General features: G+C 42.2%; 1 protein-coding gene across 1 annotated transcript in view; it reads right to left on the bottom strand.

The window, feature by feature from the left end:
* Nucleotides 1-7,748, bottom strand: part of ptch2 (patched 2) — a 28,668-nt gene extending 20,920 nt beyond the window's left edge. Inside the window, exons 1-2 of the mRNA XM_034702183.1 lie at nucleotides 7,063-7,748; nucleotides 5,332-5,524 (exon numbers count right to left, since the gene is read on the bottom strand). Coding sequence (XP_034558074.1) covers nucleotides 5,332-5,524; nucleotides 7,063-7,209 — 340 coding nt within the window. The 5' untranslated portion in view covers nucleotides 7,210-7,748. The remainder of the gene's footprint in view (nucleotides 1-5,331; nucleotides 5,525-7,062) is intronic.
* Between the last annotated feature and the right edge of the window lie 5,751 nt (nucleotides 7,749-13,499).

Here is a 13,499-nt window from a genome sequence, read left to right as displayed (position 1 = left end):
TGAATGCAAACCCTTTTTGTCATTCAACCCTTCTATTTCTTTCAGATGTTTCCCAACAAACAGCAGAATAAAATAAAGAGGGTACTTTTTTTTCTTTTAACAACAAAAGCAAATGGACCAAAACTTTCCCAGCCTGTAAAACAATGGCGGAGTCGGCTGTGGGAGGGTGAGGCCGGGGGCAAGAAAGAGAAGCTGGCACTTTGGTATCTTACCTATAGAAATACAGTGTGTGTGTGTGTGTGTGTGTGTGTGTGTGTGTGTTTTTTCTCTGCTCGCACGCTGTATCTGTTCATTAATCGTCAAAGACAGCTGAATTATTTTAGGAGAGAGTCCTAATTTATGTGTGAAAATGAGAGGACAAAATTGATCAGTTACAAAGTCTGAACGCTGCTGCTTCCATCATCTTGAATTAAAAAACAACCAAGCTAAGATCACACCTTAAAACAGTATAAAAACATCCAAAACAACATGAAAAATCAGTTTCACTTACATTCTATTCAGATGTGCCAGTGGTGTTAGCCACCACACATAAATTTCCACCAGGGTTGGCATTTAGGCACTTTCTATTTCCATATGTATAGGCTTGCCTCTGCTAATTATGCTAATCATGGGCAGAGTTGGCCACTGTGAAAAATAGTCACATTAGACACTCCACTGACCGCTAATACTGCTTAATGTGTGGTTGAAACATACATTCATCCCTCCCTGAAAGGCAAAATTTTTCCACGTTGCTGGTCTCATTCAGAACAGAAATGAATTTATTGAGCCCAAGAACCATTTTCTTTTTTTTTCCTCCCAAGTACCAAGAAAATGTTCAGCCTCTCTCCATCTCCCTCACCCTTCACTTTTTATACTTTCACGCTGTAAAGACAGAGGTAAATGGTGCAAACTCTAAGGTGACTGGTGCCGCTTTATTTGGCTCTAACCAAAGACAAAGGTTGCTCTTCAGCAAGGGAAGAAAGGGTGCTTCACTATATTGATTGAGTTTTCATTATCCTGTTTTCAGTGGCACTGCAGTCTCTTTCAGGGTTGCATTCAGTGTTGCAAAGAGTGACAGTCCTGTGCTCTTTTTATAAAAACTTTGGCACAAAAAGTATGTTTTTTTCTGTTCTCAATAAATTTTACTAAATATCAAGTCAACACAAAAAAAACATATTTAAAATTGCAAACTAAAAACACAGATATGCAGCCATCAGTGTGTTTCATGTATCTGGGAAGCAAAAGCCATGTGTCTGTCATATGCACATGTATCCATAGCTGCTCAACCTGTGTTTATTTGTTGGGGGGTGGTCTGAAGAGTGTGTGTGTGTGTGTTGAGGGGGATGCTGAAAAAGGGGATGGAATGAAGGAGACTTGGATTGAAGGATGGCGGGAAGGAGGGGTGAAATAAACATTTAGAAGTGACCCAGGTTGACTCTGGTCTTGTTTGTTCTCTCTACCAGTGAGGTCCTGGGCCCTGAGCGCTGGGAGTTTATTTATCTAGCTGGGGCACCACCGCGCACTATTCACCTCCAATAATGCCTCATAGAGCTCTCTTTCTCTGTCTGAACTGGGCCGCTGTGTGCGCTCTGATGAATTATAGCATTTACCTGCTGTGCCGCTCTGAGGTTTGTTTAGAGAAACGGCTCCAAACACCTGAATGCCCACGTGTGCATTCGCTCATTTGCAAAAACTCAGTCCTGTTTTCTCTCAACCTAGATCTCTTTCTCCATCTTTAATGATCTGACTCTTCATATCTGCAGAACACCTTATCTAATTCCATTGCTAGCTCTCTAGGCTAGCAATACAGTCTCTATACATTCATTCTATGATAACTGTGTATGCTCTTTACCTCCGCCTTTCCTCTCCTCTTTCTACACGGCCTCTTTATGGGACATGTGGTGCGCCTGCTATCCGGATAGGCCCTTTCTCACTGCGCTCGTATTTGGACAGCTTGAGTCTGTGTACATGTCTGTCATGCCTCACCTAAACTCTGCCAAGAAGGATGAGTTAAGCTAATGTAAGTGTAAACACCACCATTTTTACATGGAGGCCATTTCTCTCCCCTTCTTTTCAAGCGGGCCTTTGAGACAGCCTCACAGTTAGAAACAAGACTTCAACAATTATCCAAACACATAAAAGCCAAAAAAGAAATCAAAGCTGCTTCTTAGTAGAAAGGGACTAACAACCCCCTTTGTGGTTGAAGTAAAACATGCACAGGATAGTCTCACACTTGATGTTTGTTCAAGTGAGACAGGCAAAAACACAGGCAAGTAAAAAGTGTCAGCTAGCCGTAAACCTCCCGGCCTGTTCCTGCCCCAACCCCCCAGCATCTCCTCTCATCCTCTTCTCTTCTTCTTCCTGCACCTCTTTTTATGATCTCTCTCTTTCTGCTTTTGGACAATACAGACTGAGTCACACGTTGCTCAGCAAACATCTAACACTAGGTTTCACACTCTCAAAGGTGGCCGCACGAGTATTAAACATATAGCACTTTGTGTGTTTACTGAACAGACATTTGGGGAGACTGAGATTATTATTGTGTTGTGTTCATCACTGTAGTGAAAAAAATACAGTTCTCTGTCAGCTTTCTAAGTAAGACCTGTGTGAGTAATTTGAGGTTTTTTGATGGTTGATGTCTGCCTCAGATTCTCTCAGTGACTGAGCAGTAAGCCACAAATAGTCCCTAATCCCCTTGTCAGACTAAACACCCTGATACTGAGGCTTTTATTCTCTCCAGCACAGGTGTGAGCACTGAAGGCATGATTAACCCTTTTTACTTTCTTGTCGCTTGGCCTCCTCGTGAACGCACAAGAATCCTAAAGGCAAAAAAAGAAATGAAGGACTAAAGTCTGTCAGTATAAAACGCAAGGCGCCCTTAGCACAAAAAACAACCTCATCACCTTCCATACTTTATCTCTCTCTCTTTATACTTTCTCTCCACAGACTCAGCTGCTGTGCCCTGCTTCACTGTTTTGAGTCCTCCAGGAGGGAGGAAGCAATTAAAAAAAGCCCTGGTGGCCCGACTTCACAGAGCATGGCAGACAGACAGGTAGAAATATAAACAGACATACACAAAAGCAAAGGCAGACAGACGGGCACGCAGTCAGGAAATTCAGGCAGGCAGACAGATGGTTATAGGAAGGCCGCATACGCCCAAGGTGGCAAAGTTGACAAGTGTGCATGTGTGTGTTTGTAGGTAGTGCAGGGGATGTATGAATATATGATGAGAAGCATATGCCCCGAACGCACACAAATGCATGCATAGCTTACACCCTCTCGGCTGTGTTAACACATACGGTGTCGATTCACAGCTAGTTTATTCTGAGCTAATTAGGAAGCATGAGGTAGAGGTTTGTTTATGCTGCAATCTGGATGAGATCTTTTTTTTAAGATTATGTGTAAACTTTTTCTTATGTAAGATATAAACACAAAAAAAGGATATTTATTTGGGGCAGCCAATATGAAATCAGGTGTCTTTTTAGAGACCATTTCATTCCTCTCCTCTGGCTTGTGTACAACAGTGTATGTGTGTGTGTGTGTGTGTGTGTGTGTGTGTGTGTGTGTGTGTGTGTGTGTGTGTGTGTGTGTGTTCCTCTGTTTTTGTGTGTGAGAGAGGGACAGAGGGAGAGAACTAACCTCTCCTTGTTACCGAACCACTTTACTCTCCATTGAGGCCCTAGCAGCTTTGTCAATGGGCTATTGGTGGAAACAAGGCAGGCAGAAACTTTAGAAACATGGCCACGGCCTCTTAAAGGCACAGCATTCCTTTTCAGCACCCCCCAAACCCGTTCAACTCTCTGAATCCCACAGCAAAACAACTGGCACACAAACATCTAAACATCTCCTTTAAGGGATGGATCCACCAATTAGCTCAAGAGGTAATCCTGAAGCTTTTACACTAACCAGAGGGAAAGCAAAAGAAAAAGAGGACACTGAGGAAATTCAAACGCTTTTGTTGCAAATTCAGGCTTTTGCAACCATAACTTCATCATTCCAGAGATACAATTAGTATTGTTTTGTATAAGTTGAGTCTTATTCAGGGTATAAATTATTGTGCATGTGAAGTGCTCAGCCTGCAAACACTCACTCCTGACACCACTATGTGTGATTTCTCCAACACCTCCACACTCACACAGCTCCTGTGGGAGCCGCCTGTCCCCCGTCCTCTGTGTGACATGGTGGGCTTAAAAAACCCCATAGAGTCTGTTTATATTCACCAACTGCTGTAGCGCTTTTAGAGCGTGCAAAACAGGTGGGTAAACTTCAGCTGCATTCACTTATATTTTCTCTTCTTGTGAGGAGGAGGAGGAGGAGGAGGAGGGAGGAGGAGGCTGGGTGGGTGGGGGGGTTTCAGGGAGGTGGTGCCTGCTTGCCTGCCTGCCTGCTTGCCTCTTGTTGAATGGAATCCAAGAATAGTTAGGGACCACACAGGGAGCCGAGGGGGGGAGGGGTCAGAGCCCTCAAAGATGGCTAACCATTCACACAGTCCATCTGCTGCGGGGATCAGCCCCGGCACTGAAAGCCTGGGGGTTTAAAAGGAATTTGGCCAGTGTGAAAAACCAAATAAAGCTGCCTGTATCGCTGTAAATGTACAGATAACCTACATCTAGAAACGCACAGAAAGAGTGGTGTCAAATGCAAAGAGGGTTTGAATCGCAAAGGCAGTAATCTCTGTGAGAAAAGCACGAGATAGAGAGTCTGTATGACAGAGGAGGGAGAGATAGTATTGTTATGCAGCCCTGTCACATGTGTTGTGGTTTTCCAGGTAAGTTATTAAGACATGAACGAACATGAGCAAATTTCTGAGCTCAAAAAACAAAATACACAACTAGGCTTCTATTCACAACAACTCATGACAGAGTCAGTGAGCCAAAATGAAGTCATAACTACATCTTAGAGTTATGATCTGCACTTTAATCTCTCTATTAAGTTATGATGTGTGATAGATTTTTAAAGGTGATCTTGATTTCATAAAGATATCTGCAAAAGTTCTAAAAACCACTTCATATCAGCCCCCACAACTCCTCCTAACCCCTGCTTTAGATTTCAGCCAGACAAGCAGTCAGTCACTGAACACCTAGTGCCCCATCATGGTACTGAGGTGACATTATAGCATGGCCGCCCTGCATCTTCACACCAGCCACTATCGTCATTCAAAAATACACTCTCAACCAAATGTTCAACTCATCCTCTCCACTTATCATTCAGGACAAAAAGTTAGTAAATCCAGCCATCATTTAAAGACAACACTTTCAGAATGATGTCCCACCTGACAGATAAATGATGTTGAGTTTGTGTGACAAGCAGTAACAAAACCAGATACATTGCTCAGAGATATCTTGAACTCACCTTCCACCCATAGCTGTTCGATGTCTGTTTCAATTGCAGCGACTCGGAGTCCCACAGACAGAGCCCCAAACACTAAGAGTCCGATAAAGAGCACCTTCCCACAATGCCTCTGGATGTGGCAGCCTAGAGAGAACAGGAGAGCCTGGAACCTGGCCCGGATCCACAGAGGAGCTTTCTGACCTACCGCCTTACCCTGGAGTTCAAGCAAGGAGGAAGGGCAAGAAAAGGACAATATGATTATTATTACCAGGTTAAGATACAGATTAAAACATCTTTACACACACTTTGACAGCTTGGATATTTTTCTGAGTCTGTGGTGTGAAAAGTGTAGTCCACATTTGTTGCACATGGTGATAACTTACACCTAGGAACACTGGATGTCACATGCATCTGAATTCAGAAAGATGTGTTTCTGTAGAAATAACCCTCTTTTTAGAACAGGAGGACAAGTAAAGTGCTAACAGAGGAAACACAGATTCAATGTCAGTGCTGTCCTTTAAGAATAAAACCTCACACCTATCACCTGAACTTAAAATTGAATCCAGGACAAGATCTGCCATGACACCTTACATTTACAATATTTAATCCACACAGTTGGAAAAATAATTCATATAATTTCTGAGGAATGATTAGACTTAGTGTCCAGAAAAATCAGATAATAAGATCCTAAAAACTGTTTCAACAAATGCAAAACAACCCACTTCTTGAAATCTGCAGATTAAAGTGTCAGTTTAAGACATTAAGCAGTTCTGTCTCATCAAAAATACACTTAAATTGAATCCTGTCTAGTTATCAGCCTATAAGCACAACAGCCAAACAGAATATTGACATTTAACTGCATCTGTTTTGGAAGCTTGTTCAGACACTTCTCCCTTAACTAGTGACAGATTGAGCTGGTCTCAAAAAGCTTTATCTTTTCCGTCTCGTATTCTTTATCACACATTTCCAACTCCTAACTTTTAATACAAATCTCAGGATCTCTGTTCAGTCCCCGTGCTACAAACGTCAGTGCAGCGGAAGACATTGCCCTGCTGTTGTGGTTTCTCTCAGCAGTGCTGAAACACGTCCAAGCATCCGGGCGGTCCAAAGATGCTTTGTCAGATCAAACTCAATCAGTGAATTCCTTTACAGGGACCCACCACATTTCCAAACAGACCCCGGGCCAGTGCGCTCTCCGCTGCCTGCACAAAGCCAAAAACACGCACAACACGGCGCGGAGATGGGAACAAACCCTCACTTACTAACTCTCTAACTCTCTCACTCCCTCCCGGTGGCTCTAACAACAAAATATGAATGAGAATCTGCTGCCCATTCAAACAAACAGCAAAGGTAACATGCTGCCAAATGTGAAAACTTGGGAAGCTGTTATCGCTTAATTCCTGAGGGGTTTTAAGTGTCATGAAACATCTGACTTCTGTGAGGTTTTATCAAGTTAAAGGAAAGCAGGAGATCTCTGTCATCTCTATCAACATTTAATTAAAGTTCATACTAAACTTTCTTGCTGAATGATTCAAAGTTAAACAACACTTCTCCTGATTTCGCTGTCGACTCCCTCAGGGAGCTCTGGTGGTCCCCGGACACCAGAATGGGAGCTACCCTACATTCCCACATGCGTCCTACACTGACGCTTAGATATCGACTAAATCAAAACACTTTCCATTCATGTGAGCCGACTGAATGAAAGCTGCCTTCAAAGTAAATCCACACATAAACTGCGAGCTTTTGTATCACCTTTGAGATTTGTTTAAGTGCGAAAGCAGCGTGGCAGTAGCTGGGTCTCCGGAGGAGGTCTGGGTTCGCAGACGGCTGGGAGCGCGTATAACTCGGGGGTAAATCTCCATAAACGCCGGACCCTGGGACCCCGCGATCCGAGGCCATAGTCCAAAGAGGGCGAACAACAGAGAAGCGACAGAGAAACGGTGCGAGTTCACTAAAAGCGACAATAATAATCCAACATAGAAGAGGAGCGCATCCAGCAGAGCCGGCGACAAGTTAGGGGAATGGTTTCTAGTCTTCCGTGGAGCCAAACAAGTCTCGAAACTCCATCCCAACATTATGCGCCCAAATCCGTAAAGATCCTCCAGTCTTCATTCGTCCCGAGAGTTTGTGAAACGACGTCTCAGAGAGGAGTTGTAGTAGTTCTCGTAGTAGTAGTAGTAGTAGTAGTAGTAGTAGCCTGTGTCTGAGCCGTCCGTGTCAAGTCTAACTCCGGTCCCGTAGCGGTAACATTTGGAGAAGTTCGCCTCTCGGCAAATCCTGAAAAGGGAGGTTTGATGGAAAAGTGCTCCGGCTCCCATTGGCCAAGGAAGAGGCAAATTACTTTGCAAACATCGCCTATTATTAGCTGCTAAGCAACAGCTCACCAAAGTGGAGAGAGAGGGGGACCACCCAGGCTGCTGCTGCCTGGGCTGGAGGGGAGGGGGAGGGAGGTGGAGGGAGGAGGAGGAGGAGGAGGAGGGGGGGAGGGAGAGAGGAACTCTTTCAATAAACTCTGCACAGCCTTGCGCGCACACTCACACGCAAACGCGCACATGCGCACACGCCTCACGCACACAGCTTTGCTCGCTGCCCGCCTCACTTGCTTCGTGAACATTATTCCCAGCGGACTGAACCCCTCCAGTTTGTAAGAAGCTATCACACACGCCATCTAATGATATCACGCACACATTAGTCTGCTTTTGCTTTTTCATCGGACCCAAAAATATATTAAAGGAAGAAATAGAAACATCTTTTTAAAAGAATGTAAGCATGCTATTCCTTGAGGGTGAGTTACAGATGTGTCAACACTTCTCATATCTCTTCATCACATCTCATGTTTGAAGAGGGTTTCTGAGCCTCACATTTGTTACAGAACACCCTAAAAAGACATTTCTATCCTCCCAACTCTTTGCTGTGGGTGCACTTTGTTGAAGGCAGCTGTGAGAAGAAGTATGTGTGTAGGTTTTTAGCACTAACAGCTGTAACCTCAACTCTTGTGACCATGCTCTAAAGTTAGGTTGATAGGCTTTCTTACACCCAAGAAAATATCACCTTTAGCCCCTGTAAAAGCACCCTGAAAAAGATTGTAGGAATTATTCCACATATGCATCTTTTTCACTGGGACTTCAGAGCTGCCTGGTTCAGTGTGACACCCTTATCTCTGAGGGGACTTTTTGGAAAGTTTCCATGTTTTGCCATGCATGATTTCATGAGTTCAGAAAGAGGTTCAACAAAGAACAAGAAAGAAAGAATATAAGACAGACAGACAGACAGAAAGGAAAGAATTTCTCAAAAAATAGAAGAGGTTGTGTGTCTTGTGGTTTGCTAATATATGCCCTCATTGGCTCCACTCAGTACAGTATGGGAGTGAATAACAAACACAATCTAACTACATTATAGAGTCATTATCTGCCAAAACACCAACCTGTGCTGCTGTGTGGAACATTTGTCATGTGTCTGGTGCTAATTGAAGGGCCCAGGGGTGACTGTTAAACAATTAGAAGCTTAATTGAAGTAATTTGAATGTAGGTGTTGAAGCTATAAGCTCATTGTGTTTAGAAGAGGACAGAAAGCAAAGGTTTAGTCAACATCCCGGACAGCAACTGGGCTGTTCCATCAATAAACACTGTTTACATGCTGGGGCAGGAGAAACAGAGTGTGAATGTGTACTTATGTTTTCTATTGGGACATTATTATTATTTAGTTGGTCTGACTAACTTTCCAAAATCCATTAACGGGATTTATGACAAGTAAAGCAAGACAGTGTGTGGGAGCTTTTTCTTATTTTCTTGTTGTTTAAACCTCCTCAAACACACCTTTCACACATTCAGGTGTGAAGAGATCTTTTTCAAAGACTACATATCACATGACAAAATACTGAATACACTATCAGATATTTTTCATATGTTGTGAATTCTGTCAAGAAAAAATGAAGAGCTTTAAGGATCAAATGTCACCAGTTTGGCCACAACTAGCTTGATAATGAAAGCTTTTATAAGAGTTGGTTTTACCTACTTGTCGTATATCTCTTCTACTTTAAATAAATCTGTTTTTATAAGTAGTGTCTTTGATCCTTTATGTCATAACTATTTTTGTTTCGTATTCCCATACTCATACACACAGGTGGGACAGAAATGTGAAATTTACCCGAACATCTTTTCTTCTAAAAATGCTGGTATTTTCTTTTTCAGATTTCCTGTTTGTAAATGCACAGTGATCAGGTGGTTACAGCACATAGGAATCCTGACAGGGTGAGCAGGCTGGTGAAAGGGTTAGCAATTAACTACGAATCTAAAGATTAACCCTCCCCAAATGAATTAAAAGTCACAATAAAAATATCCGCCATGTCTTTTCACTGATTCAGAATGGCAACACATTTTTGCCACAGTGTCAACATGCAGAGATGAAATGCCACACACTGTACTCCACAGATTGATTTGACGTTCGGGATCAGTTTGTCCCTGGCAGCATTTTGCTGTCAAGAAATAAAGTTTGACCAATCACAATCAAGTTTTTAACACAGGTGAATTGTAAGGCACGATAAAACAGGAAATGGCCCCTCACTATATCAGTCAATATATTGATTTGAAAATATAGGATGGCAGATATTGACTTTTCTGCCCACAGCTCTCTGCATTAGTTAAATGATACACCTACGGATCCTTCTCCATCTGTTCAGATGAATCCTGTCACATTTCCAGCCTGGCACTGGACTGGCCTGGGCCTGGACTAGTTTCCCTGGACTGGACTGGGTTGGGTTGGAATGGGTCGGGTTGAGTGGTGGAGGGAAACAAGCAGCTGGAAATGGGAGCTAATGTGGAATGTGAGGAATTGGGTTGTGTGGTAGGGGGCCCCTTCAAGCCTAACAAACTCAGGGAGGTCCGAGGCCTGGTCTGGAGGCCTTGGATAAATAAACCATGTGAGATGACCATGCTCTGTGCAGATATCTGCCATCACAGCGCCCCAGCCTCCAAACACAAACCATCCCAGCCCCTCTTTCCCTCTCTCCAATGTCCCTATCCTCCTTTCTCTCTTTATCCCCCCTACTCTTCACTTTAGATCTGATTTTCTTTTTTCCTTCATTTTGCACCTTCTGCTTCTCTACTCCTGCTCTTCCTCTCTCCTACCCCTTCTCCGCTGTCTGTATTCCTCCATTTCATGTCTCCCCAGTGACTCCATCCATCCATCCGTTCATCCGTGCATGCATGGCTGCCTGTGCGTCCATCCAGGTTCTGCATGTGCTATAGGCAGAGCTACGGAACCGCTCTGCACTCAGCCGTCACACAGCAGCCGAAACACCCAGGGTTCAGGCCCAGAGAGTGTTTATTTATCAAAGAGAGAGAGGCTGGGAGACCACTCACCACTACTTCTCTGCTCCTTTCTTCTTATACTTCTTCTTCCTCATAGGAATGAAAAAGAGGCAAATAATGAGTAGAGCAATAAAGATACTGTACAAGATATACATGTTTAATCATTTAATTCCATCATTTAGGGGAAAAAGGTTAAACTTAGGTGAAGTTTAAGACATTAAAGACATTTTATGACATGTCTGATAAAACATCAGTGCTGTAAATCTGAGGAACAAAGCATAAGGAAAAAGCTGAAGCACCAAATAAAAGCTTTGCTGTTGTGGGGGATTCAAGATTATCCTTCTAGGGCATCTGCAGGATATTGTTAAGACATCAACTCAATGAATGATTCATCTTTTGTGAGTTCATAGACATGTTTTGGATGGATAACTGGATCATTAACAATCCTAGTTTACAAAAAGTTGGAACCCATAGCCAAGTGAAAAACTGCCTTGTGGTCTGATGAACAAAATTTGACATTTGTTTTGGAAATCATGCATTCTCTCCTTGAGAAGGGAAAAAAACACCCAGCTTATCACCTGAGCACAGTTCAAAAGAATGCATCCGTGATGGTATAAGGATGGACAAGTGAACAGGGCATGGGTTGCTTACACATCTGGGAAGGCACCATTAATGCTGAACAATCATATGCTGCCATCCAGACAATACCTTTTTCATTGAAGACCTTGCATATTTCAATAAGACAGTGAACCACATTCTGCACGTATTACAGCATGGCTCCATTTAAGAAGAGTCTGGCTGCTAAATGGGGCTGCCCACAGTCCTGACTTGTTATCCTTTAAAGACAATTTGTTGCATCATTGTTCCCACATTTACAGAGTTACATTAAAGTTAAAAGAGGTGATGCAACATACCAGTAAACATGCCCCGGTCTCATTTTTCAGATTTAGATAGACAGAACATTTGGGGAGGGGAAACCAAATTATGACGGGACCGGGAATCGAGCCTATGACCAGTGGAATAAGGACAACATCCTCTGTGCATTAAGCACCTGCTCTACCAGTTGAGCTAACCATCACATTTAAAATCAGCATTTTGCATTAAAACAGTGAAAATTTCACATCTAATATGTAATGTCATATTTTTGCTGTCATATGTTGTCAGTTCAAAATCAGATAATTCAAATGCAAATGGGCCTATCTAAAAGAGAGGGAAACAAATCTAACTTTTTACCTTTAAATTGCAGTAATGTCCAAGGTGTTGCTATTCTTAAGGCCTTTTGCTTCCTTCTTCTGTTTTCATCATTTCTGTTTCAGTAAGCTGTGTAATATGATATCAGAGTGTTTCTAGGTACATGGTGTCTGAGCTTAATTAAACAGTTGTAACACATAATTACAGAAACATGTTTGAATTTGCTTTGCAGTGGGTCAAAATCACAAAGTGAAAGATAAGTATACCTTTGTACATTTTCCATGACTGTCTGAATGAATCACATCAAAGAAACCATAGAAAAAAATCATTTACAATCTAATTTAAATATAACTTTTGCCTCAATAAAACAGGATCAGATTGACAAGACTTGATCTGATCTACCTTATTTGTTCACAGAAAACTAACAAGGCTTCAAAAATGTACCTGACGGTGCCAATGAATGGTTTGTGATACAGTACCAATAAAGACTATGCTCACATTTAAGATCACTAAGGGATCTGCGGGCAGGTAAAGTGGTAAGATGATAATTTTTTCACCCATTACACCTTGTATACTTCTCTGTGTGAAAGGGGTGAATGGCAGAATTTCCATTATGCAAACAAGTTTAAAGCAGTGGGAAAAAAAGAGAGAAGAAATCACAAACAGTCTTCTGGTCCAATCTTATCCAAATGAACAAAGAACCTTTTTGATAACCAAACAGAATATTTGGCTCTGGGACGCCTGACTAGACAAATAAAGCTGTTTGATAAACACAAAGAGCTGCATGATTCAATGATAGGAGAAAATAAACAGCATACTCTAAATGAACCAAAACCCCCAAGCAAGTGTGTTTGGTGTTTGATTTCAAGTTCAAGGAGCCATCTTAAAGTTTTATCTGCAAAAACCCGTTAGATGTTAGCGAGCTTCTCTATTCTTTGTCCGATTATTATTAATTTGTCTGATACCAGAAAAAAAAAGGTGAACAGTTGCCAAGTAGCAGGGTGACACTCATTGAGCTCCTCTGTCAGTCTGCAAGCAGAGCTGAAGCTGCCACCCACAGTCTCACACAAGATTAATTATGATAATGCATTTCTTTAGACCTTTGTCATCGTAATGAATGGTTGCCTTTTTGGGGGAAAAACACACAAAACACAGGGAGAGACAGAGAAACACACTTTTCTTTAAGTCTTTGTTTGTATGCTTGTAACAGAGGTATTGTCAGACACAGCTAGCAGGTGGTAAGGCAAACTCAGACCTGTTGCTCTAAAATAAAGTATGGAGCCGCACTACTGTGGGAATATTTATACATCAAAATGTGCGAGCTAACAGCAGAAACAGTGCAGCTTTTCAAAACATTGCGCTAAACTTAAAAGAAAATCTTGTATCTTAAGACTTAAGACAACACACTTTTTTATCATCCTTAGGAATTTTTTTAAAAAGGAACATTTGTACAGAACTGTGACTTTTAACTTTTAAAGGATTGTAATCACAGATCTGTTTGCTGTTCCAGCAAGGTCACTTGAGGGTGTAAAGCAGGTCGCCTTTTGCTTCTTCCTGCAATTTCATTGCAAAAGCAATTAAAGATGTGATCCCATCAACCACCCAGTCAATGTTTAGTTAATTAGCCGGGGCCTCCAAAGTGACAGACAAGGATATCTGGCTCAGTGTGTGTTTTTTTGTGTGTGCGTG

This window comes from Notolabrus celidotus, chromosome 15 (assembly GCF_009762535.1).
Source record: "Notolabrus celidotus isolate fNotCel1 chromosome 15, fNotCel1.pri, whole genome shotgun sequence".
Classification (NCBI taxonomy): Eukaryota; Metazoa; Chordata; class Actinopteri; order Labriformes; family Labridae; genus Notolabrus; species Notolabrus celidotus.
Note: the sequence above shows the minus strand (reverse complement) of the source record. Positions and strands in the feature narration are given on the sequence as shown.